Source organism: Homarus americanus, unplaced genomic scaffold (assembly GCF_018991925.1).
Source record: "Homarus americanus isolate GMGI-L3 unplaced genomic scaffold, GMGI_Hamer_2.0 scaffold28, whole genome shotgun sequence".
Classification (NCBI taxonomy): domain Eukaryota; kingdom Metazoa; phylum Arthropoda; class Malacostraca; order Decapoda; family Nephropidae; genus Homarus; species Homarus americanus.
This window is the reverse complement of record NW_024742238.1, coordinates 8,579,636-8,607,157: the sequence shown is the minus strand read 5'-3', so window position 1 is coordinate 8,607,157 and position 27,522 is coordinate 8,579,636. Positions and strand designations below refer to the sequence as shown.

The following is a 27,522-nucleotide window of genomic DNA, read 5'->3' as shown; positions in this document are numbered from 1 at the left end:
TCTTTCTACCTCCAAATACAACATCTCTCCTTCAACCAATGGACCAAGGAGTAATAGCAGCCTTCAAAGCCTATTATTTGAGGCGTACATTTAAGAAACTTATTGAAGCTACTGAGGAAGGAAATGATAAGGCCAGTGTTCTTCAGTTTTGGAAAAAATTCAACATCAAGCATGCAATTGACATCATTGTGGAGGCCTGGGGTGAAGTAAGTAAGGACTGCTTGAGTGGAGTTTGGCGGAAGCTTCTCCCAGATTTAATTCATGATTTTACAGGCTTTGATGCATCAGAGGAGCTCCCAAAAATTACAGAAAATTGTGTTTCTCTTGCAAAGCAAGTTGGCTTTGCTGAAGTGGAAAGCGCTGATGTTGAAGAACTGCTCGAGTCCCACTGTGAAGACCTCTCTACAGAAGATCTACAACAACTTGTTGATTCTGGGAAAATAGAAGATGCCGAAGATGAAGAAGTCCAGGATGCAAAACCACGAGAGCTTCCCACTTCTGTTTTATCTTCTATCCTGAGGGAAGTTGATACGCAGTTGCAGCGCTTGGAAGACAATGACTACAATGCAGAAAGGAGCAGGATTGCAGTTCGTGGTGTTAAATCTTTTTTGGCACCTTATGAACAGCTTCTTTGTGAAAGAAGAAAGACGGCAAAACAGCAAACATTAGACGTCTTTTTTAAGTCAACCCCCAAGAAGCAGACTGAAGACACTGAACCACAGCCATCCACTTCTGGAATTAGACGTTTTTTTCTTCCCTCCCATGCAACCAAAACTGCACCTGATGATGATACTGATGATGATGACGATGACAATTGTCAAATCCTGTCTGCATGACTCCTCAACCTCAACATTAACCTTCTCCCCCATCAAGTTAAATTCATATTTTTTCAAGGTAAAGTGTAACATTTACTGTATGATTTCATTATTAGATATGAATGTAACATTTATTTAGACTTCATGCTATCAGCGTATTAGGCCTAACCCTATTTTCCATAAGCCCTGTTATTTCTATTATGCATTTTCTATAACACGATATTTTACAAGAACACAATTACTTATAGCAGAACTATATATATATATATATATATATATATATATATATATATATATATATATATATATATATATATATATATATATATATATATATATATATATATATATATATATATATATATATATATACACACACACAGTGGGGTATGCTATAAATCTAATGGATTCTACTAATATTCCTATAACTAACGGTTTTACCTATAAAATTGAGAACGAATATTCATATAACGAACGGTTTTACCTATAAAATTGAGAATGCTATAACGAACGAAACTCCTACAACAAACATTTAAAAAAATTTTTTTTTTTTTTTTTACTAATTTATTGTTTTTGTATTACAAGTATTAATGATATTCTTTATTTCAGGGGTTTAGATGCATATTTATGCACTTTTTTACAATTTTTACAATTTTATATTATATTTTTCAGTGTTAAGTGGTTGTATTTGGGGGCCTGGAACGGATTAATCCTATAACGAACGAATGCTATAACGAACAAGGTTCTAGAACCAATTAGATTCGTTATAGCATACCCCACTGTGTATATATATATATATATATATATATATATATATATATATATATATATATATATATATATATATATATATATATATATATATATATATATATATATATATATATATATATATATATATATATATATTGTATAGTATAAGGCATCCTTTTGATTTCCTTGTATGGCTGTTTGTTCCCTTTTCACTTTAATGCATTTTTTTTAAAAGCTTATGCAGTGTTTCATAGATTTAATATCTTTTTAATGTATTATTGTATTGCATAAAGTAATTCATTTAAAACAGCTAATGCTATTGCAGTAATATTTTTATTTAATTTCCTTTTGATTGATACTTCTCTTCATAGAATTCTTTATCAATTTTGGGGAACTCAGGGGAGTGTTGGCGGTGACAGCTGCCACTTTCATGATGGACCTGAGGGCCAATGATGTGATCTACTCACCTCTACCCCTTTACCACTTGGCTTCGGGTATTTTAGGATGTGGTCAAGCCATCTTATCTGGGATCACGGTGGTCCTTAAACGCAAATTTTCAGTCTCGACCTATTGGATAGATTGTTCAAAGTTTGGTTGCACGGTAAGCAGCCAGCCAGGCCTGTCCATAAGAGGGTTAAGACATGGTTATTTGTGGTGTAGTAAGAACCGAACCTTGTACAGTAGAGCACCTATTTGGTATTTTATGTATTGTGTGGAATATATGGCTGTAATTCATGCTTTCTGCATCATAGCAGATTCCCCCAATGTCCCATGTGGTTGTTTAAGCTGCTTGTGTTGTGAATGGGTAATGAAGAAACTATGGTGTGAACCATATGAAGAGCTGAGATGTTGGAAAATGTTTTTCAGTTCTATATATGTATTGCAGACTGACTTTCACATTTACTATAAGCACACTGTTTCTTGCACAATATAACAGGTAAACTACATCTACGACTTAATGTGAAATTGTAACTGTCACTGTCACACTTGGTCACATAACCTCTCTATATATTTTATTGTGCAAAACAACACCATTTCTAAGAAAAATTGGCAATTAAATTTGCATGATGGTTTAGCAAAAGCAGAATAAAATTAAGTTTATTTTGTTTGCACTCAAAATTTCATGTCAGCTACTATAAAAGAATAATATATGCTCTTTTAGGTGAAGTAACATCAGAAGGGAAACTTTATGGGAGAACAGGAAGTGATGAGAAACAAAGAGAACTAAGATTAATGTAAGGTCTATAAAAGCTATATTGGTAGTGTAAATATTGTGATCTGCTCATTCATACTCTTAATTAAAACAGAATATTGTTACTTGTTTTCTTATCTCCACTTCGTTTTAGCCTATGTTACTTCACCTATTGGGTCATGCAAATAATGACTGAAATTTTTATAGTGCACCCAAAAAGTAGGTATTCCTTTTGTGTTGAACCTAATCAATAATTTATTGTTTTTGCTTTATTTCACTTGCTTTGTAGGTGGATGTTAACGTTTGCTCAGATATGTGATGATGATAAAAATGTTTAAAGATTATTTTGCAATTATCATCCATCTTCAAAGGCAGTAAATAGGTTCTAAATGATGCTTAAAGTCTCTTGGTTTGATTATAAATATTTTTATTACGGAATGTGATTACAATGTGTGGGTGCTCGAGGAACTTTTTTTTTACTTTTAGAAATACAGTACAGCATAGAGTTTTACAGAGTTAACATAAAATAGTTTTGAAAAGAAAATTTTGTAGTGTAATAGAAGGTTAGAATATTGACTAAAAGAATGAATGAAGGAAGTAAATGATAAGTAAGTTATGAGTAGAAAAATTTATATGGATTATTAATACAGTATGTTTTAAAGCAAGTGGAATATGTTGTGTGTGAAACAACTTGCTTTAAATTGGAAACCTTATTATTTCAGGTTAGCAAAATAAAAAGTATTATTACATCAAAGTTCATGAGGTAGATATCTCTGTCATTATGTTGAATACCCCCTATACAATATACAGTACATATACAGTATATTACATTTTTAAATGAAGATGGCACAGCAGCTGTTGGTTGTAACATTGTAAGGGGATCTTTACCATGGACTCTACTCTTTATTGGGGGCAGAAGTTTAAAATTACTATACAGTATATAAGAAGTATGGTACTGCTGTAAGTTCATAAATGGTTTGTTATATCTACTTAATTTATATATACTAGATTTAGACACTTAATGAAGATTTTTGTCTTGCAAGTACTGTACAGTATTCATTTTAAGGTCTCAGAACTAGAATTACTGTACCTGTATACTGCCATTTGGCTGTACGTCTCTTTCTTTTCTGTGAAGTGAATAATGGGATAAACATAAAAAGGAGGAGGAAATAATTAGGGTGAGTGGTGGAAAACATGTGTAGACAGCAACAGGAAAAGTCAAAGAAAACAAGTAGAAATTCCTATATATACTTGCCCATGTCTTCCCATGGTATATGCTGTACAGTAGGGTTGGGTTATATCGCGAGATAGGGTCCAACGATGTTCGCCATATACTAAATTGTGATATATAATTACATGTAATCAATGGGCAAAATAGGTTTAGGATCTGGAGGCCAATAAAAGTGACTAATCTTGACTTAATGAGTTTATTTTCTTACTAACTAAAGCACCAATGAACACTAGAGTCGGGAACACCAGACTGTTTCAATATCAAGGAACACCAGACTCGGCAGCTGACGCCACACTGCCACCCTCACTTGACAATCCCACACCTACATAAATGAACAAACCAAAAATATTAGTTACAGTATTAAATCTTTTCCATTAAACTTTCCATTCTCTTCACTTCACTTTTCACGTCACTAGTAACCCATTTACACTCATGTTAGAAGTTTTAATCTGCAGCAGTCAGCTGCCTTCTCATCACTCACTCAGAAAGACTGTGCGTGCGAGCGTGAATGCTCGAGTGAGCAGCCACAGTGGCGCCTCTGGTGAGCAAATAGCACATTTGTTTGCCATGGCGGCAAATTTGAAATACATCCAGCCCGATTTCCCTCACGAAATAAATAGATTTATTGCTATATGTTGGAAAATTTTGATAATATTGGTAGTCGTGATATAAAGAAAAATCGTTATAAAAATCGCTCTATATCCTGACCCTACTGTACTATACAATCTTTTAAATGTTGCTTTTCTGGGTGGTGACTGGTGAATGCCTTAATGAAAGGTTTTGTTCAAAGTTTTTGTTACCTGTATCAATACTCATGAATCTTATCCACTTATGGAAAAGACTATACAGTATCTCAGGTTATTGCCAATATCATTTAATTTATTTCATGAACTCGAGGCTTGTTCGTATAAAAATTTGAGGTTTGATGTTCATGTCATTAGTTATAAATGAGGTACAGTATTTAGTTCAGTGAACTACAGTAGTTGAGAGTTTATTCTGGCATGTGTTGACTCCCTGTCTCTCAAAGCAACCACCAGACAGGGGCTAGAGCTTGCTTGCTTCAAGACAATGGCTTGATCAGGTGAGTGGGTGTTTACAGCAGTTGTATTGATCTGATTGGGCTGTGTTTAGTGAGTGTCAAAAGTATCTTCCCAGCTCTGGATGAATGTGCTGTACTGCAAAATACTCAAGCCTTTCAACTCTCACTGGGAAACTTTTGAATATATATATATATATATATATATATATATATATATATATATATATATATATATATATATATATATATATATATATATATATATATATATATATATATATATATATATATATATATATATATATATATATATATATATATATATATATATATATATATATATATATCATGTAAATCCACAATGAAAATAGAAAGTTTAACCTGGGCCACTGACAAATGATGGTCAGTTCAAAACTGATAATATGTTACATAAATTTATTTGTCAGTGGCCCGGTTAAAACTGCTTTGAAAAACCTTTGATCTTGATGTATGACAGTTATTTTGTGGGTCCTTTTTCTGACCTGACCTGTCTAGTCACGCCACCACCCTTCTCTTAAGCTCCTCACGGTTGTGTTGGTGTGGGGATTAGTGGATGTCATCATTATGACCTGACCTCATGTTTTTAGGTCACCCTGTATATTTAAGCTCTCTGTCCATGTAATCTAGTTGCCTCTGAAGATGTCTTGAATAAAGACGAAGCTAAGGTACTGTTGTTTCCATTTTCCCGTGTGATTTTATCAAGATATATATATATATATATATATATATACAGTCAACCCTCACATTACGGCGGTCCCGCATTCCGCGTTCACCGTTAACGCGGTGCCTTGCCAGAACCTTACATGCTCACATTACGCGGCCGGTGAACAGCTTACGCTGAAGTCCGCGCGCGACGCTTATTTTTAGACGGCTCCCCACGCCGCTACCACCCACCTGCCCGCCTGCCTGCCTTCCTCCTCCGGCTAAGCGCGCCGTGCGTTGCGCAGTGTGTGTGTCTTTTGTTATAAGTATTCACTCGACGCTATATGACGATCAGACCCAGATTATTGGGCATCCCTACCTCTACAAGGCTGTAATTGGCTTAAAAGTATTATGACGGTCCACCCGGGAGGGAGGAGGAGAGACGACGCCATCCATGCAGTTTCATCCTCCAGGCTACTCAGAACGCCAAGATCTGACAAAACCCAGAAAATGGCTTCCGCCGGACCACCACCCCCAGAGAAAAACCTTTCCTTACCTGGACCCAGCGGCACTAAACCAAAGAAGACACGACGTTCCTTAAGCTACGAGGTGAAGTATAGCATCATCCAAGAGTTGGAGAAAGGAACAAGGCAGGTTGATTTGGCGCGCCAGCATGGCGTGAACGAATCTACGATCCGGACTATAAAGAAGGATTCAGCCAAGATAAAGGAGCACATGAAGATCACAAAGTCTACAGGTGCTTCTATGATCAAGTATTTTCACAACCAGGTGCTTCTCAAGACAGAAAAATTACTTGTGAGGTACTTGGTGCGTCAGGCGCGACGGAACATGGCGGTCGACACGCGCTCTGTGAAGGACTACGCACGTGAACTGTACATGGCAGTGGCACGAAAGATGGGAACTTCAGAGCCCAAACCCTTTACTGCTTCCTCTGGGTGGTTACAGAGGTTTAAGATCCGGAACAAGATCACCAATATAAACATTGGTGGTGAAGAAGCGAGTGCTGATCGTGCTGCGGCTCGGGAATTTCCTCCGTTTTTACGTGAGATTATGGAGGAAGGACAGTACAGTGACGACCATGTGTTTAACATGGACGAATCTGGTCTTTTCTGGAAAAAACTACCTTCCAAGTCCTTCGTTGTGAAGAATGCCAGCAGGATTCGGGGCCGGAAAATGCAGAAGGAGCGCATCACCGTCCTGTTTACCACCAATGCCTCCGGTACCTGTAAGCTCAAGTTATCGGTGATCCACACAGCCCGCAAGCCGCACGCCTACAAGAGCATGGACATGACCAAGCTAAATGTCCACTGGCTGACAGCACGTAAGGCATGGATGTTCTCTACACTGTCCCTCTCCTGGTTTGATGACTGTTTTGTTCCTGATGTAAAGAAATTCTGTGAGCAACAGAATGTCCCATTTAATATTTTGTTGCTGCTGGACAACGCACCAGGACACTCGCCCCTACTGTTAGATCGTCACCCCAACGTAAAAGTGGTCTTCCTTCCTCCCAACACTACGTCTTTAATCCAGCCCATGGACCAGGAGTTGATTTGCAATGTGAAAGCTGCATTCTCAACAAAAAAATTCCAGCTCCTGAACGACTACACCAACACCAGGGAAGAGTTGCGTAACCTGAGTGACACCACCACCGATAGCAAGAGCGACGAAGATGAGGAACAACAGTTAGAACAGCAAAAAATACTCTTCAAACAATTCTGGAGAGTATTTAACATCAAGAAAGCTGTGGACATCTTGGTGGAGTCATGGGATCAGCTGTCTATTGCTACAATTCGTCACGCATGGAGACATGTGTTGCATGGAATACCAGGTGAGAGGAGGAGTCAATCTGTGACTGGTGAGGTTCAGAATGTTGCAGTAGCAGTGGACCTTGCCAGAGAAGCTGCGCAGACTGTTACAGTTCCAGGCTTCTCCGAGACCACCAACGACGACATCCTGGAGGTGATCAGAAATCCTGAAGTGACTGCCGACGAGATGTTGGAAGAAGAACACGTCAGTGAAGAGGAGGAAGAAGGTGCGGCAGTCTCCGAAGAACACAATTTAAGTCATAGTGATATTAAGGGTGCCATGGAGTGTGCAGAGAAGATGAAGTCCTTCCTTTCCCGCGACAATGACGATGACCGCTATGAAGTCTTCCATAACCGGCTGGTGCAGGCTATGGAGCCGTACATCAAGGTGTATCACGACAACATCAACGCCAGCCGTCAGCAAAGCATAACAGATTTCTTCACCCGCAACCCACCACAGCCAGTGATAGTGACAGTGAAGTTGACTTTGAGGGATTTGTCAGGGAAGCCCTGACAACTGTAATTGACAGTGATGATGATTCACCTAGTAATGGTGATTCACCTGAGGGCCAGTAATCTGCCCCCCTCCGCCTCGGAACCAGCCTCCATCCCCGTATGCAGACCCATCTCTTCTACTACCGTAAGTGTTCCACATAATTTTTAGTTTTCTAACCTTACCTTTATTTTTCCTATGTTAACCTTTATCTTTCCTAACCTAACCTCTTCTATATTACTTGTTTTTTCATACCATCATAAAGTTAAGATAAAATTTTTACTGCAACATAGTTATGTGTCGTCAAAAAGTGGAGTTTGGGGATCGGCCTGGACTCCATTTCAATTAATCCCATATGTTATGTTGTTCACTTTACGCGTTCCTCACTTTCCGCGGTACCCTCTGGGTTACATTAACCGCGTAATGTGAGACCCAACTGTATATATATATTTTGTTACTATTTGTATTATTTTATTTATTTTTTATTTATTTATTTTATTTATTTTTTTACGGGCATTAGCCCACCCGGGCACAGGTCATTTTTAAGTGCATAATTTAATTACACTGAGAAATGTGGTAATCTACTGTGAAATATATAATTTTTCACATAAACCACTAAGGGAAGTTTCAAACTATGATATGATATGTGTCCATATAGATGAATCATGCTAACCAATCACTCATACAGTACTAACTGTTCATATGTCATCGAGGTAAATCTATGATTATACTCTGCCAGCTTTAAAAAATCCTCAGATAAAACTGGGAAGATAGTTTAGTTGCTCACTGTACCTTTGTAGAATACAGATAAACCCTGAAAGAAGGCAGACCCAATATGGTGATATTCTGGTAGGTGATCTCATGGATCATGTGTTTCATCCCCATGGTCACAAACTGGGAGCTTACACTTCAACTCTGTTTCCTTGTACCAGCAGCTAGTATGCTAAGTGTCTCAATTCACATATAATTTTTACTATTGTTTTCCCTTGTGGTTGGCAGGGCATACTTTGCAGGAGCAGGTTTCAGCACATTAGTTGGTGGAACTTCATCTGATATTCTCTATGGTCCACTACCCTTATACCACACTACAGGGGGAATCATAGGATTAGGCCACACTCTTTTTACGGGCGGTGCCACTGTCATAAAACGGAAATTCTCTGTCACACAATTCTGGTCTGATTGTGTGAAGTACAAATGTACGGTAAGATTTTTTTTTTATTATTATTATTATTATTTTGTGCACAATCCGATATTTAGAGCGAAGTTCAGGTGATGGGTAAAATTTCTTCATCTAGTACTGTATATCTAAACTGTTTACTGGTGTTCTGGTAATACAATCACCAAAGGTTTATGTATGTGCATGGGATGAGGTAAACAAGTCTAATTAATATTCACCAATTCTCTCTAAAATCCTCATAATTCAAGATTTAGTGTGAAAATACATCAAGGAAATGAGAATAGATTGAAATTCTTTTTCAAATCATCATTTTGCAAAACTACTAAAATATAGATTTTATTTCCTGTTTGTGAAAATCTATTTGTAATTTGTTTGGATATATTTCTCAGAAAATTTTTAATCAGGTTTTATGAGGTACACCAAAACTGATTGGATTGAATGATGCTGAATATTTTACTAACAATGAACAGATGCATGTCCACATAGTGAATTCAATCCATTTTCTTTCACTCTTGCTGGTGTTGTGAAACAATTCTTGTTGGTTAATGTGCTTCCTCATGTTTTGGCATAGATATTGGCAAAGGCATTTGCTTGTCTGCAGTTTAGTTAATAGAAGAAGGTGGGGAGGGAGAGATATTTACATTGCTAGGGGGAACAGCGTTGTCAGGGAGAGTGTTGAGGTAAGGCACTCGGTATCTGGAGGGACTGCTCCATTTATTTTTTTAAGGGGTTTTAAAATCTGCACAATGTACAGTATTATATTTTATACAATATACAGGTAACCCTCGAAGATCCGGACTAAAAGGGGTGGGGGCCACCTGTCCGAAAAAGCCGTATGTCCGGATCTTCCGGTGAATGTGCTAAATGTATAAAAACAATAAATAATTATATAAAAAACACCAAAAATACAGTACATATTATCCTGACCCCTGGGGTTAGTTATACAGACTTTTTCCTGTGAAAAAGCCAAAATTTTGAGCAACATATTACTGTACTCACTTTGTACTCAAATGTACTTCACTAAAGGACTAAAATTTTTATCTCTTGTGCAAACTATGTTATGTTTATACTCAAATAATTCACTATCATGCAAGGATTCCAGCAATGCAAGTTATATTCTGCTAAGTTTAGTCTGTGTCATTTTATAAGCTAAAAACTTCAAGCCTAAAACTACCTTCACCCTGTTTAGGGAATGCTTGTTAGAGAGGCTTCTTAGCCCAGAGCCCCCAAATTTTTTGCCCGAATATTCCAAAATCCAGATTTACAGGGTGGGAATCTTCAAGGGTTCACTGTATTAAACTTTCTTTTAGGTATGGCATACACCCTGTACAGTATACTTATTTTCAACCTGTACTGTACATTATTGATCTCAAGGAATTTCAGTCAGGGGTCACTTCTCCTAACCCCTATTTTCCATTAGAGCTCGCCCTTTCCTACCACAACTTTGCCAGCCACGGGAGAATTCTAGAACATAACCCCTGCATTTTAAGGGATTACTGTATACTGTGTATGCAAGTTGAGAAAGTGGATTTTCCTACTTTTTTACTTAATCTTAGTCTGTGGCATCCACCACTGTTTTTACACCTCCGATTCATTGAGATTGTTGTTTCTCTCAGTCCAGCCAACACAAAAGTAGAAGAGGAGTGAAGATAGTACTGTACTGTATACTTGTATAAATTTGCAGTTAAACAGCCCCCTCCCTCACACAACCCCCTCCCTCACACAACCCCCTCCCTCACACAACCCCCTCCTTCACACAGATTCCAATGTGGAAGATCATTCAGATTATTGGTTGAGTTGATATCACATAATTATCTCTTCTGTTCTTTTGCTAATTCCAAGTTGATGGCCAATGATACTTTTGTTCATTTCATTTCACTGAAAGAGATGTTTTTATATCTTGAAATTTTGGTGTTTTCTAAAAGATTTCTGTTATCCTTCTCTGTTTACTGTTTATCATTTAATACCTTGGGGGCATTAGAGAGTAGTTACTACACATATCTTCAAGGCTATCAACCCATTTATTTTTGGTGCTGATGGGTAGAAGGACATTTATCTTTGCCCAGAGAAAGATAAATCTTCCTTTGGAAAGAAGCCAACATTCTTGTCTGACTGTACAGTAGACTTGATGCAGTGGTTAGGGACTGATCTCCTCTGGATTTTTGCAGATAATTGACACATTTTAGTGATCATATCTAAATATAATACATAAAATTTTGATGAAATGCACTGATGTACCTTAACATCTCCCTTCACATCCATAAAAAGTGATAATGAAATCAATCCTGGAACATTTTGTGAATCATACAAGCCATCTTACTTGTTCTATAAGTCATGGAAAGTATTTGTGTTCTTTTTCAATGGACAAGACTTGGTTGCCTTACTGAGAGTGAAAATTTAAAGCCTTTGTGTTCCTGCAACATCCTGATTGAAAGGCCATAAGGGAGTTGTTCATCAAATACAACACCCCCATCCCCTCTAGTGCTGCCGTGGAGTGCATGTTCTCCAAGCCCAAGCGCAGCAGAATGAGCGACAAGCATTGTGAGATGCTAGTATTCTTGCGGGGGAACAAATGAATAATTAAAATGATATAATATAAATCATAATAAATTATTAAAATTGAATGAATATTTTTTTATTTTGCATATGTTACTCCCATACACAGGAGATTGCGCGTTTCGGGGCTGCATTTGTACGTCACTGAAAACTCGTTGACGATAGGTGTTGATGCTACGGCATCAATTTATGAAATCGTTTATGCCGACGCTGACGGCATCAAATTTCTCGGCCGTTTACACTGATGCTGGTGGCGCCACTTTTTTCGTTGACGCATACAACACTGGATACCTGTACAGTATATGTATTTTGTATTTTGTTTAGTACAGTACGTATATGATAATTAATACACGTAGTAATGACTAAAACAAAGAATTAGGGTCCATTGTTTGTGATGTATCTGTCACTGTGCCATCTTCAGAATTGTTTATTTATTTTTGAGAAACTGTTCTTCTCTCTCCTATTTTATAAGATTACATACAAAAATACTTGAATGATTTACTGTAGTGTTATTTATGGCTTGACACATGTCCAGAACTCCTGTATGTGTGCACTGTAGCCTAGTCTGTAGTCTGTGAACCCTGGGATTCCCAAGCTTGTCAGCTGTGCTTAATCTAAAGATACATTCCATAGCACTTCAGCTTACATAAAAGACCATAAAAGTCATGAAGCAATGCAGCCATTTACCACCTACTCCTCAGTAGACTAACCCAGTCTATACTACATACCTTACTCCAGCCACACACCTTGTTGGGTCAAGACATGATTTTTTGCCAATTATGCTTCTGTTTTGAGGAGCAAAGAGCCAGGCCTCGTTTATATATTCTATTCATAGTCTTGTATATTATTTGGTATAAGAATGGAGTTTACCTTCTTTTACTTTATTTTACAAGTGTATACCTAACCTATGAGTTGGAGTGAAGGAGGTCGAGTGCAGTCTTGACCACATTACCTCATATATGTAGTGTGCTGTATCCACACTCGCTGTCCCAAACAAGCAGTCATACCTATGGAACCCATTTTAACTTTGTCACAGGTTCAGTAACAACCTAATTAGGGTACAACTAGTGTGGCAGTTTGAGGAACCACCTTGTCACTAGACCTGTACCTGTAGTCAAGAAGAATTTTGCTGCCTGTTTTCATTAAACAATATTTTTTGGGCATGTTGGTTTGCTTGGTCTAGGGTTATTAAGAGGAATTCAGAAGAGGTTGGGAAGTGATAGCAGTGTTTCCCACCTTGTGGTCAATATAGCTTGGTGAACAGCCAGTCTGATTAAGGAAGATTTCTGGTTACTTGTAAATAACTGCTGTGGTCTTATAATACCATAACACCATTTATTTTAACCCGATAACTGTAGTAGAGTGATTTGCCAATCAACCCTCCAGTGCACCAAAAAAAAAAAACATACTGTACAGTAATATCGATTTTTCCCCAACATCATTTTAACTCTTGGGGATTAAAAGATGGTACAGTATTTAGAAGAATGTGGAAACCAAATTTGAGTCCATTTCTTACCTTAGTTTGACCTCCACTCTTTTATAGGGCAGAAAACAGATTTTTGCTTCTATTACTCACCCCAACACAACTTATTTGACAGTTTCACTAAAAGTAAAATGAAACTTTCAACATCACTCTCAATGGATCTTGAATATTTCAGCTATAAGTAAGTATACAGGTATATATCTTATGGTAACACATACACATTCATTCATAATTACAAATATATATACTGTACAACATCAATATGGGATTTCTTGAAGTTTTGGAAATGGATGATTGAGAAAACATATGCCTCAGAGGGGGCACTTAAGAAACTGGCGAGTGTAAACACCCCATGCTTGACCCCTTGAGGTATAAACTTTTTCACACGCTGCATTCAAAACTCTGAATTCCAGAATTTATGTCACACTCCTTCGCTTATGGGTTAAGGTGTTATGGTTTCAATGGGAGATACAGCTGATCTTTGGATTGATTCCAACAACTAAGTTTGGGGTTCCCTGTGCTCCACGTCCATAGGCTTAAGCAGATGCATATTTGAGTCACTTGTGACTGACTATTATTAAATGGGTTATCAGGATCCATCTTTCATTGATCCAGAATTTTACATAACTAGACACTATATGTTGTTCGATACACACCATTGCCCTCCAAAAATTAAAGGTCATGTTAAAAGATTTTATTAGAGTACTTATGTTATTTTATTTACTAAAACTTGTAGATTTTTATTCCACGACTCGGTATAACAATACAATACTTATTAAAAATTATTTTATGAGTTATACAGTGAATGAAAGTGATCAGTACTTAGTTGTGCAGTAATAGGGCTGAATAGGTGTACTATTTTTAACACTAGAAATTTATTATACTTAATATTATATAAAGAAGTTTCTCTTTTGGGAGGGTTTGGGTTTTGTGTGTGCTCAAGTGTACAGTGTATGTGCAAGAATACATATTAATAGTGTGCGAGAGGTGGGTCAGTATGTCTGTTGTGCGGTTACCTTGGTGTGGATTTTTAGAAATTCTTCATATTTCTTGTATCTTTTCATCTTCAGAACTTTTGCATATGTTACAAGTGGCAAGTGGAAATTAATTGATGCAAACTGTCATGGTTTTGCTCCAAGAATGTCAAGGTCTCTGACATGCATCTACATGCATAGCCACTGGAATCGTGCCAGTTCCAGGGGTTATTGCTACTTTGCATGTACATAGTTTGTGTCAGCATGACAAGAGACTCTAACTAAGGAGAATCCCTTTTTTCTCAACAGAGTGATGATGGTGGCATTTGGCAGGTATACTATTTAATGCTTTAGGTTTGTTTTAACAGGTATGCATTATCTTTCTCTGCATGATAGGTTTCTGTTCTTCACCTCCGGCGTGTTTTACTTAACGGCGCTTAACCCAAGTGATGTGATATACGACCCCCTTCCGCTGTACCATACTGCAGGAGGCATGCTCGGATCTGGGCAGGCACTTCTTTATGCCTGTTCTACAGTTATTAGAGTCAAGTTCTCAGCTTCAAAATATTGGGAGGAAACCATAAAATATAAAGTCACGGTATGGCTGGAAAGTGCAATGGTTGAGAGAAATTTATTGTGTGTATTTTTTTTTCTTAGACCATGCTAAGTTCTCATTTGTTAGCATTTAAGTAATTTTCACAACCAGTGTGAGTTAAAAGGTTTTCTGTAATATTTTGCTTGCATCACTGCACATTTTCTTTGGTCACATTATTTACTTGAAATACATTCTTATTTCAGAAGCTAGAAACTTCATGGAAAAAGCATAGCACTCATACTAATTTTTTAATTGCTTTATGAAAAATTTGCTGATTAGTTAACAATAATTATTTTTTGTCACTAAGTTTTTAACACATCTTCTCAACATGATCAAGTTTCTCACCACAGAATTTGTCACTAGTAATATAACATAATAATGATTTTCTTCAAGCTTAATACCTGTAGTGCCTTTAACTTTTTTTATCACTTGAAGTACAGTAATGTGGGGATTTGCTAATAACACCTACTTTTCCTCTATCTGGTTATCAAATTTATTTTTTAAATGACTTAAAACTAATAATTGGGGGTTCAAAAATAATATTGAAATGGATTATTTTGAAATACTAAGGAACTCACTTATTGTTTGTAACTGACTGGTTTGAGCTAAATCCCAATTTAATGTGTAGAATATGTGAAAAAAAAGTATGAGAAACCGCTATTAACCCCTTCTTTACCTGAAACCAAAAGTACGGTTCATGCTTACCTTATCCAATAGGGCATAGATACCACAGTTTTGGATTGCGGTAAAGAAGTAATTAAACACCAATACCCCTGAACATTACAGAGTGCATTATTGAAATTTCTCTCAATATTTTATTATCTGTAGAAGCAGATTGGAAAATGATGTTAGACTAAAAGAATATTAAGACAGTTGAACAAAGATGTGTTTCAACCTAATACAGTATATTTTTGTGTAATACTCATCTAGCTGAGAATAGTATTGCTGGTGCTAACATTTTTAAATTAGACTATTAATCTTAACTTTTCCTTTTAAATTTGCTGGTGACATTGAATGGCAATTTCAACATACAGGTCGTAGAATCTGCCAAGAGAACCGATAGTGAGGCACTGAATCACTACGTCTGTTATGCATTTTAATGACCAGGGTAAGATTATAAGACATGATGGATTATAAACTCACTGTGGATGTCATCTGCTGTTATGAAAGGAAATGTTGCAAAGCTCTTCAAGTAATTTTGTATTGGTATGCAAGTACTCTATTGTTAGGAGGATAATTAAGGTACTTTTGTGGATGATTTTTGAAAAATTACCTTTGACTGACAGAATTAGAGAAATTTAGGACCTAAATCTGGCATTTCTTTAATTTTGCACTGAAATTTAACTGTGTGTTTAAAAAAATTGTGTTTATTTAAGTCATTGAATGAGAGTAAGTAAGGGATGAGTTTCATATTAGGGATATGAGCATTTTTTTTAAATCCTGAGAAATAGAAGTGCTCTGTTTGTGTGCATGCGAGTGTGTGTGTGTGTGAGAGAGAGAGAGAATTGGTTCCTATTACTAGGAGTTTCCCATATTATATTATTCGAGACTACAGTAAATTCCCTAAGAATTATGACATTTACTAAAAAAGAAGAAAATACAGTAGATAAGTTATTTTGTATTTTATTTTAGCTACTTGCCTTGTAGATTGGAGCAGTAAAGTTCTATTATTACTCAAAATGGTGTTGAAAGTCCTCAAAAAACATATTAGAGAAATTAACTCTTATTAAAGAATCACTCATGAACTGGAACACAAGAATTATTTTCACCTTTATAAAGTGTAAACAGAATTATGTGTCTTCAATTTGTTTGTTTGTTAAATTTGTGGTCTCTTGAACTAAAAGATTTGATTCAACAGTTTTGTTCTTAACCAAAGAAATTTACTTACTGAAGAGTGATGTGTCATCAATGAACTGGAAGGGTGGTGATGATAGACTTGCTGAAATATAAAAGCTATGCTGGGTTGATAGCGAAACTTGTAGATTCATGTACTGGTATGTGGAGTTGCCATTTATCTTCATGATTTGTTCTATAACCGTGTAGTGTTTTATTTGCTTTATTAGAGTATGTATTTGCTTTCTTTTTCTCTTTTGCTTTTTTAGGAATGCTTCTGTCTTTTGCTTTTAACCATAAAAGTAGCAGAATGTAGCATTTTGTCATCAGTTTTATTTGACACTGTATTGTTAGTTATTGGGGTCTTTAACATGATATACATGATATATTTTTGAAAGAGTAATAACTTGTTGATTACTGTAAGTAACTTGTTCATGTTTTGACAGTAACTTGTTTATTTTTTCATAGTAACATATTCATGTTTTGACAGTAACTTGCTTGTGCTTTAACAATCCTCATTGATGGTAAAATGCAACAATACATTGACCTTTAAAGCTCCCTGCCTTGAGAAGCCTTGCTTTAGTACTGCTAAATATATTTAAAATTTTTGTAATTAGCTTGGGGCTACAGAAAAGGAGAAATTATTTTCAGGCCAGTTCTGTTTTATTTATCATCTTGCATCATTTATTTTACTAAGTTATTCACTCTAACTTTTGTAAAAAAAAATAAATTTTAAATTCTATGATTACTTGTCTACAGTATATTTATGAAGATAAAAAAATAATTAAAATTTTATTTGTTGATACTGTATTAAATTGCAGTATTTATGGAATTCTTTTGTCTGCATATAATCATGTAATAAACTTAAATTTGGAGTTAATTTTATATCAGAAGTTAAGTTAAAATTTTTTAAGCAATTAATTTTAAGTACAGGTTAAAAAAAAATGCATAAGTTAATATTTTCAACCTTATAAAATCTTCAGGCTGCACAGTACATTGGTGAAATCTGCCGTTACCTCCTCAACATGCCAGAGAAACCAGAGGACAAAGGACACCAGGTTAGCTCCCATAACTTGTTAAGTATGAAGGAATATCATATTTAAGTATGTGTGTTTTATACATGTGTTTGTATAGATGCAGAGAAAAGTAACAATTGATATGCAGTCTTCTCAATTTCAGGTGGCAAATTTGTCATTTATTTTTCAGTTATTCAAAAACATATTTTAAAGTTTATAAAGTTTTTGTCTGTCAGTGAAATATGTACCTACACACTGTTGCTATCCTTGTAGTAAAAGAATAGCAATATCTCATTCACATAAAACATTCAATTTTAGTTTGAACTCCCCCCTTTAAGATGTAATGAGATGCTTTAAAATGTATGGGAAGGCTGGATATATTCATTTATGTTCTGATTTATAATTAATGTTCATAAATTTTCCTGGTGTGTTCAAATTGTGGCTTGTGGTGGAGTATTACCAACTCTTGATAATTTTTCCAATCTTTGCTCAACAAATGTTTTCATTGCACTTAAACATGTTGTGTCCATACTTCTGTAATGACAAGTGAAACATATCTATCCACGTCGGGGACATCTTTTCCTTTCACTTAAATCAGGTAGGCTGCCTGGTACAAAATCTTTTCAGACAATATTTACTGACCATTTCATTTTGCCAATTCTGAAAGACCTATGCATGGCTTTTACATCAATGAAGTTTTGCAGTTGCCATCTGTTTGTGTTAGAAAAGAAAATAAGTTTTCAGTAGTGCATGATTGGTATCAGACGATGAAGTTAACACGTAGCAGTAAATGGGCTGTTGTATTTTGTTTTAGGCACAGTACATGTTGATAAAGATTCAACTGCCTGGGTTTTCAAGCACCATTTATTTGATATTAGTTTCTACAGCAGACCACTTTTGAAGTATTATAAGTGCTTTCACTCCTAATTTGGAACTCTAATGTATATGTAGTTGCACTACAGATTTAATGGTGGTTTATGTTTAATTCTCAATTTCCATATTCATTTTGATATTGCTGTTATTTAGTTTCCATTCATGTCTGCCATTATCCTACTCATGATTTCCCAATTGATTGACTATTTTGTGAAATCTTACAAAATCAACCAACATTTGTCAAACACATTAATATTTCTTTGTAGTATACAGTATTACCCCGCTTAACGCGGTTTCGCTTAGCGCGTTTTACCGTATACGCGTTGCCTCGCCAGAGCCGAACTTTCACTTAACGCGGGTTTTTTCCACGTATGCGCGGTGTGTCCGGCTCGAGAGCTATTTTTAGATTCGCCCCACCCGCCACCCTGCCTGACTGCCTGTTTTAGCTCATAAAATTCATACAAATTACCCGGCCAGAATATAATTTACATTGCTGGAATTCTTACAATATGATGATCATTTTGAATATAAACATCATAGATTTTGCATTAGACATACAAATTTTAGATATAATGTTTACTCTGAGTAAATATGTTATCTTTTGTGCAAAATATATGACATTTATATTCAAAATATTCCTGGTCTTACAAGGAATCCAGCAATGTCAATTGTATTATCCTAACTTTAGTTTGAGGTATTATTTATTAAAATTTAGTGGTTTTCCCCAAAAATTTCTCAGAGAGGGAAGAGCCAGCAGTGTAGTGTGAGAAGAGGGGGAGGGAGTCGAGTCCATTATTTGAATGGACATTAACTTGGCGACTGTATTTCTCTATTTCTCTTAAGTATTAATTGTGTGCATGTACCATCATAAAATTAAGATGTTATTTTTACTAGAACATAGGTATTGTGTCGGAAAAAGTGGAGTTTGGGGATCGGGCCAGTTTCTATTGGAATTAATCCCATATGTTCTGTTGTTCACTTAGCGCGGTTTTCACTTAACACGGTACCCTGTGGGTTTTATTGACCGCGTTAAGCGGGGTACTACTTTATAGAAATGGCAATTTAGTTATTTTTTGTGATACTGTGCTGTACAGTTCTGTACAGGTACCCAAACACACAATATTGTACATTTTATTTATTTTTTTTTCTGATATGATTGGGTGTCAAAATTTAGGGAAGCTTCTATAGGTTGTACTTTATCCTGAGTGCTAGACAGGGCATGTACTGTACAATATATTAATTCTGAGAGTAAAGGAAGAGTTACCACAAAAAGTTTGAACTAGGAGGAAAATACAAATAGAATAAGATAATGTTACAAATGTTAGAGTAAGTGGAATTTGTGAAGGGTATACTGTAATATACAGTAGAAGTCCAAAAATCCGGACTGCTTGGGGATTGGGTTGGTCCGGATTTTCGGATTTTCCGGATTCTCAGGCAGTACTTTTAAAATTCAAATTTAAGGAGGAATAAAGAAGAGATGAACAGGTACATTTTGATAAGGAGGAATAAAGAAGAGATGAACAGGTACATTTTGATAGTTTATTCATTAGCAAATATAGCATGCTTCATTTATCAAAACGAGCAGTTTTAATGAAAAAGCTGTGAATTCTAGAATTTTATTCTTTGCCATTTTTATATCATAAATTGTATAGTTTCCAATGTCGTATGTTTCCATTAGAACAGTATTGCTCACACCATGTTCTAGTTTCTTAATTATTTCAAGTTTGTCACTCAATTTCAACGTGTTCTTCTTTCTCTTCACACAACGAAGTTTATCTACTTTAGGAGCCATTATTATGGGCTTGTACAGTACTCTGTAAATGGAAAGAGTAGGACTCAAAATATTGTTATATTATAATGGTATTCTATTCATACTGTGCTTGATATAATGCATTCACGGAAATGTAATATTTTTGCTGAAATGACATACGTATTACAGTGGAAAGTGGGAAAAAATCGTGACGAAAACAATGACTTTCCCTTTCTTTCGTTCAAAAGATGTTACCGTAATCGCTTTTCGTATGGTTTTCAGTTAAAAACTGTTGTATTACAATAATATTCTATCCTAATTGACTTGAATAAATACTACGATACTATATTTCTGAATATTTTCATTAAAATCCATCAAAATCATTTTCCTTTTCATCGTCTGCAGCACCAAACAGCTTCTCCCAGTCCTCTCCTTGAACAGGGCTAGAGGGTACGTGTTTTTCGAATCGTTTTCAGTTAAAAAATTATTACATCACACGTAAATTTTACCTAAACTGCGCCTGAATGAATATATTCTCGGAAATAAATAGTAGTTTTGCTGAAACGTGATGTATTTCAATGTAAAATAGGATAAAATACATGACGAAAACAAAAGACTTTACCTAAGCTTCCGATGTTCTTGAGATGTTACTCGTTTTTTTAATAGTTTTCGGTTAATTTTCTGTTATATTACAATGATATGATATTCATACTGTGCTTGATATAATACATTCATGGAAATGTAATATTTTTGCTGAAATTACGTACGTATTACAGTGGAAAGTGGGATCAAATTGTGACGAAAACAATGACTTTCGCTTTCTTTCGTTCAAAAGATGTTACCGTAATCGCTTTTCGAATGGTTTAGTTAAGAAACTGTATTACAATAATATTCCCTCCTAATTGACTTGAATGAATATTTGAATGGAAATATACAATATTTTTGTTGAAACTACCCGCGTTTCAGTGTAAAGTGTCGTAATAATAAATGGTAAACAATTTGCCTTCGGCACTCGTGTTTCAGGCACGGCGAGCCTCGGTTTATAGGATGTAGTGTTTTTACTGAAGGTTTTGTTGTTCCATTACCCTCAAAAACGTGGGTCGAACTATAAACGAGGAATATCATGAATTAACAATTTCTTGGTCAAAAAATCAGGGTCGACCTATAAACGAGGGGAGGTTATAGACGAGTATATACTGTACGGTATGTTGTCACAGTTTGATTGCTCGTTTTAAAGTGGCGACCACGAGGTCGCTTGTTGTCGCTGTGGCGCTCACGCATGCGCACATACACACAAAAGCCAGCTAAAAAAAAAAAAAAAAATAGTTTTTGAAAAGTCCGGATTTCTGGCATCCGGATTTTTGGACTTTTACTGTACTGTCATGTTATATTATCCAAGAAAACCCTTAAAGAGGAGAAAGGACCCATTTTCCAACAGCATTCATGTGTGAGTTGCAATGGTCACCCAATCTACAACTAAAACTGATGATTCTTGTGTGAATTTTCTGATTTTGATAGTTAAATTTGCTGAGCATTAAAATTTAGTGAGTCATGTTATGTAAAACCCATTTCACAGCTCTCCTTGCTGCCTCATATTAGTTTATTTGTTTATATTCAGTAAATGCAAATAATTTCTTAATTTTGAATGTGTTATATTAAAAAGTGGGGATAAATTAAGCAAATATTTTAACCATTTGGATACGTATTTTGTTTTTCAATGAGTGTCAACCTTTCATCTGTTATACATCTTAACTGACCAACCATATTTGTCAGTTTTTACCATGCTACATTTTCATTTCTCTTAAAAAAAAAAAAAAATATACACAGATAAGCCCCATGGAGCGTTCTAAGATTCTGAAATTGAAGATATCAGGTATACCTGAATTATTATTATATTTTTTAATCACTACAATACTTACGAAGTACAGAACTTTGGGAAAGTAGAAAAAATAAGGGAAGACTTTTGTTTTCTTCATAGATATTAATTCTGTCTCAGAATAAAAGTTGGTGTAACCCAATTTGATTTGTTTGTACTGTACTTGAGAATGTTAATACTATCCCTTTAATGTTTACCTTTTCCTAGATCCGCTTAATGTTTGGTAATGGGCTGCGGCCTAACATATGGAAAGAGTTCCAGACGAGGTTTAATATCCCCAGGATTAATGAGTTCTACGGCTCAACTGAAGGGAATGCTAATATTAGTAAGTCTTCTTAGATTTTTTTGGAAGTAGCATTTGTTATGAAAGTTTACACTGTTTTATTTCCAGATATAATGAGAAGTTGGGCAAAAGTACAGTATTGCATAAGAAATGGAACATTCTTCTATTTTATAGCTAATTCATATGTACAGGGTGTTGCATAAATCGCTTAATCGAGAGCAATTGTATTTTAGTATTTATATGCTCTCGGTAAAGTGACTAATGTGCCACCCTGTATTTTAATAGTACTGTAAACTATATACAAACAAGGAAGTCATTTCATGCTTACTGTACAGAATTAAAGCGCATCATTGTTTATTGTTTGTACATTACTGTACTGTACATTGCAGGACTGTACATTATCTGAATACCTGTACTGGTAATTGTTGTAGAATCCTTTATGCTGAATACAAACAAGTGCAAATGGTGTCATGAGAGGATTTATATTACTTTTTGGAGAGTGGAAATAGTTCAGATTGATTGTCAGGATGAGGTTTGGAACTGTGAAGTATGTGGTTGACAGGGTTAATGACCTTGTGCTCAGATGATTAGGCAAGTAGAAAAAGGATTACGAACAACTTTAGGCAAGTATTGGTAGCCAAGATTATGTACATGACTGGCCATGGACCAATTACAGTACATGTATCAAAAAATTTAAGATTTGCCCTGACTGTTAATTAGTGGAGGCTCTGGTTTGACTAACTTTTGTGTCTAATTGAAATTGTTATTCTTATTTAGATACTGTGTACAGAAATTTATAGGACATTTAGTATTAAAGTAAGGAAAGGAAGGATTAGTAGTGAAGACAGGATTGTGTTCTGGAAGTGTAAATTTCAAATGGAGCAGTGATGGAGGTAAGGATAAACACAGGTGATAGAGTTGAATAAAATAATGGTAGAGAATGTGGTGTAAAATTCACTTTATATTTGCAATTCTAATATTGGGCCAATCTGAATTGATTAATTTTCTGTCTTCATGAATGGATGGATATCTGGCCAAAGAATGATATACTCAACTTTTATTTTATATGTCTTTGGATTCGTTTAATTATTGTGTCTTATGATTCATCTGCCAACGTGTCTTTTCATATCTAAGTATAACTACAGTACCTGTACTACTTAATTGTGGGATGGGTTTTTATGACACTTGCTTCTGTCATTAATTTTGGTAAAATTTTTTGAAAATATTTTTTTAAGGTCTTCCTTAGCTGTTAGTTTGGTGGTTAGGCCCATCTTTTTTACAAAATGCCACCATACAAGATTCTCATGTGGGCAGCTTTCAAAATCGACCAGTGTCAATTTAAATTCAAGTTTCAAGCCCTCATTTCTCTACCTTTTCCTGGGAATTATACTAAAATGAAATATTTTAAATGGTCTGGTTCTCTGGAGGCTGATTGATCTCTGTGACTTATATATATTACAGCACTGGATACAGCAAATACATGTAAAAAAAAATTCACTTACTTGTAGCTCAAGTGAGTAGTTAATGTGGGGTAGCTTTTTAGCCCACCATGGCCCAGTGGATAAACTACTTGACTACCAACTGTGACTGTGGTGGCCTGAGTTCAAACTTGGTACCCAGAGGAGAAATTTTTTTACACTACCTGTGTACAATACAGGTTCTGATACACAGGGTGAGAAAACATCCTTACAGTAAGAAATAGCTGGTAAATCTGTGGGTGAACATATACTTGTAGTTTTGCAAAAATTCAAGTAATTGCATTTGGAGATTGGTCATTTTTATTTTATATGAGAAACTTGATGAGAGACAACAACTCATGATGTTTTCAAATATGGCTCAGTGTTCTCCCTAACTAATTTTCTTGCAGAGTGGTGAAAATTTGTTATTTTCTCTCTTAGTTAAATTATTTTTTGTTAGCTGAAATATTTTTCACAGATTATTTATTTTTTCTTTGGGTAAAATTATAATTTTTTTTATCTATTTATTTAATTTTTTTATTTTTTTTATTAAATACTGTTTGTAGTAAATCTTAGTATGAAGGTATCATTTTATCTCCCAACAGTTAATACGGATGGCAAACCTGGAGCTGTGGGTTTTGTGTCAGTGCTGTTCCCTAGCGTGTACCCCGTGGCCCTCATTAAAGTTGACGAAGACACCAGAGAAGTTGTCCGGGATGAGAATGGGTTGTGCATCATGTGTAAGCCAGGTATGAGTTGCTTTAGGAGTCTGTAATTTTTCTTATGAAATATTTTTAGTTTCGTTGTAATTTTTTCAATAGAATTTGGTTTCATGCTTCTCCTACTCCGGTGTAAGGTAGCTGGAACATAGAACAAACACAGTCTTCAAAGCATTCATTTAAGGTTATTGCTTAACAAATGTTTTCTACTATGGTATTCCCTTTTTTTTTTTTTTTTTAGGGGAATAGCCCACCCGGGCACGGGGCCCCAGAGACTTATTTGGTTTATCCCTAATGCTCCACACAACATAACATCAGGAATCAGCTGTATGTCTATTCCCTCAAAATCATAACACACCCTGTCACTCTTACTTTTCACCAAGAAGTTGATCTGAATGTCTTGCCGGCCTTTTCCCTCAATATTACTGGGTGGCTATACTGTAATTAAGAACATTACAATACATGTACAGTATTACCCCGCCTAACGCGGTTTCACTTAGCGTGTTTTACCATATACGCGGTGCCTTGCCAGAGCTGAACTTTCACTTAACGAGGGTTTTTTCCACATATACGCGGTGAGTGTCCGGCTCGAGAGCTATTTTTAGATTCGCCCCCACCCGCCACCCTGCCTGACTGCCTGTTTTAGCTCATAAAATTCATACAAATTACCCAGCCAGAATATAATTTACATTGCTGGAATTCTTACAATTTGGTGATCATTTTGAATATAAACATCATAGATTTTGCATTAGACATACAAATTTTAGATATAAAGTTTATTCTGAGTAAATATGTTATTTTTTGTGCAAAATATATGACATTTGTATTCAAAATATTCCTGGGCTTTCAAGGAATCCAGCAATGTCAATTATATTATCCTAACTTTAGTTTGAGGTATTATTTATTACTAAAAAGGTAAATATTCTGGTTTTCCCACACATCTGGTGGGACGGTTGGTGGGGGGTGGGGGGGAGGGAGGGACCGACCGACCATCTGTTACCGTGTGAAGAATATTTTTTTTTTTATTAACTGAAGATATTTGTTTTAGCTCATAAAATTCATACAAATTACCCGGCCAGAATATAATTTACATTGCTGGAATTCTTACAATTTGGTGATCATTTTGAATATAAACATCATAGATTTTGCATTAGACATACAAATTTTAGATGTAAAGTTTATTCTGAGTAAATATGTTATCTTTTGTGCAAAATATATGACATTTGTATTCAAAATATTCCTGGTCTTACAAGGAATCCAGCAATGTCAATTATATTATCCTAACTTTAGTTTGAGGTATTATTTATTACTATACCTGGTTTTCCCCCCAAAATTTCTCAAAGGGAAGAGCCAGCGAGTGTAGTGTGAGAAGAGGGGGAGGGAGTCGTGTCCATTATTTGAATGGACATTAACTTGGCGACTGTATTTCTCTATTTCTCTTAAGTATTAATTGTGTGCATGTACCATCATAAAATTAAGATGTTATTTTTACTAGAACATAGGTATTGTGTGGGAAAAAGTGGAGTTTGGGGATGGGCCAGTTTCTATTGGAACTAATCCCATATGTTCTGTTGTTCACTTAACGCTGTTTTCACTTAACACGGTACCCTCTGGGTTTTATTGACCGCGTTAAGTGGGGTACAACTGTACTGTATATGAATATTTCAAACATTGTCATTAACAGTCAAACTGTAGTATTTACAGAGGGATTTCTTATAAAAGACTTTCTTTCTGCCGTTATCTGTAAACGTATAGATTCTTTTGTTCACTTGGTGGGATGTCCTGATCATTTAAAAATTATAATTTAGTTTAAACTATTGGTTTAGGCAAATTTGGTTTCTGTATTTTGTTTCATAACCTTGGAGCTGATAGTTTTTTTCCATGCAAAAATGATAATTAGAATCCCATTCATCCACAGCTTATGGCTGATATAATCAATGGAATCATATTTAATGAATGACAATGTTGTAAATGTTCAGGTATAGTAGTGAAGAAGGCTTTAAACTTACTTGATTAGCCTGGTAAGATGTCAATCCACTAATCAGAAGAAACTGTATCTTAGATTTGCGGTGTGAATATTTTGTGAGAATTTTTTATAATTGATATATTTTGTCCATAACCAGTAGAATACTGCATTAATTGTCTGTTATCTGATTCACTTTAGGAGAGCCTGGTGAGTTTATAGGCAAGATAGTAAAGGATGATCCTATTCGAGACTTCCATGGATATGCTGATGAGAGTGCAACGAAGAAGAAGGTTGTAAGGGATGTCTTCGTTAAAGGGGATTATGCCTTCCTCTCAGGTGAGTTATGTGTGTGCAACTAGAATGAAAAATGTGATGTTGTATGGCAGTGAACTTGGATGGTTAAAGACAATGATATATGTAGGCTTGAACAAGCTGAAACAAGATGTGTAATGTGACCTTAAAAGATAGGAAACCTTGCTCAGAGCTGGGTATTGAGACTATTGGCGAGATTTTGCTTAGGGGTAGGCCAAGATGGTTTAGATATGTGACAAGAATGGAGACGACCAACTGCGTCAAGAAATATATGAGTTTGAGTGTAGGGGGGAAGAGCTAGGGGTTGGCCAAGAATGACATGAGAATAAGTTGTAAGAAATAACTTAAGAGAGAGACTGCCAGAGATTGTGCTAGCCCACACAAAGGTGGAAAGAGGCTTTAAAACGGTGATGATCACAGTGGATTCTGGGTAACCATGTTAACTAATTTTAATGATTTTGTCGCAGTTATGTTGCTTTGTCCTTGAAGCAGCATAGATCCCTTATAGAACTCACTGAAATAATGTTCATGGTAGTATGGGAAATTTAAAAAAAATATGTGCAGTCAACTCTGGGAGTACTATATTATAGTACTCCCAGAGTTGACTGCACATAGTACTACT

General features: G+C 35.6%; 1 protein-coding gene across 1 annotated transcript in view; it reads left to right on the top strand.

Moving 5' to 3' along the window:
- The window catches only part of LOC121876653 (long-chain fatty acid transport protein 4-like), an 86,831-nt gene that overhangs the window by 36,534 nt on the left and 22,775 nt on the right, over positions 1 to 27,522 (top strand). Inside the window, 5 exon segments of the mRNA XM_042381964.1 lie at positions 9,030 to 9,231; positions 17,632 to 17,706; positions 22,371 to 22,488; positions 24,509 to 24,652; positions 26,787 to 26,924. Coding sequence (XP_042237898.1) covers positions 9,030 to 9,231; positions 17,632 to 17,706; positions 22,371 to 22,488; positions 24,509 to 24,652; positions 26,787 to 26,924 — 677 coding nt within the window.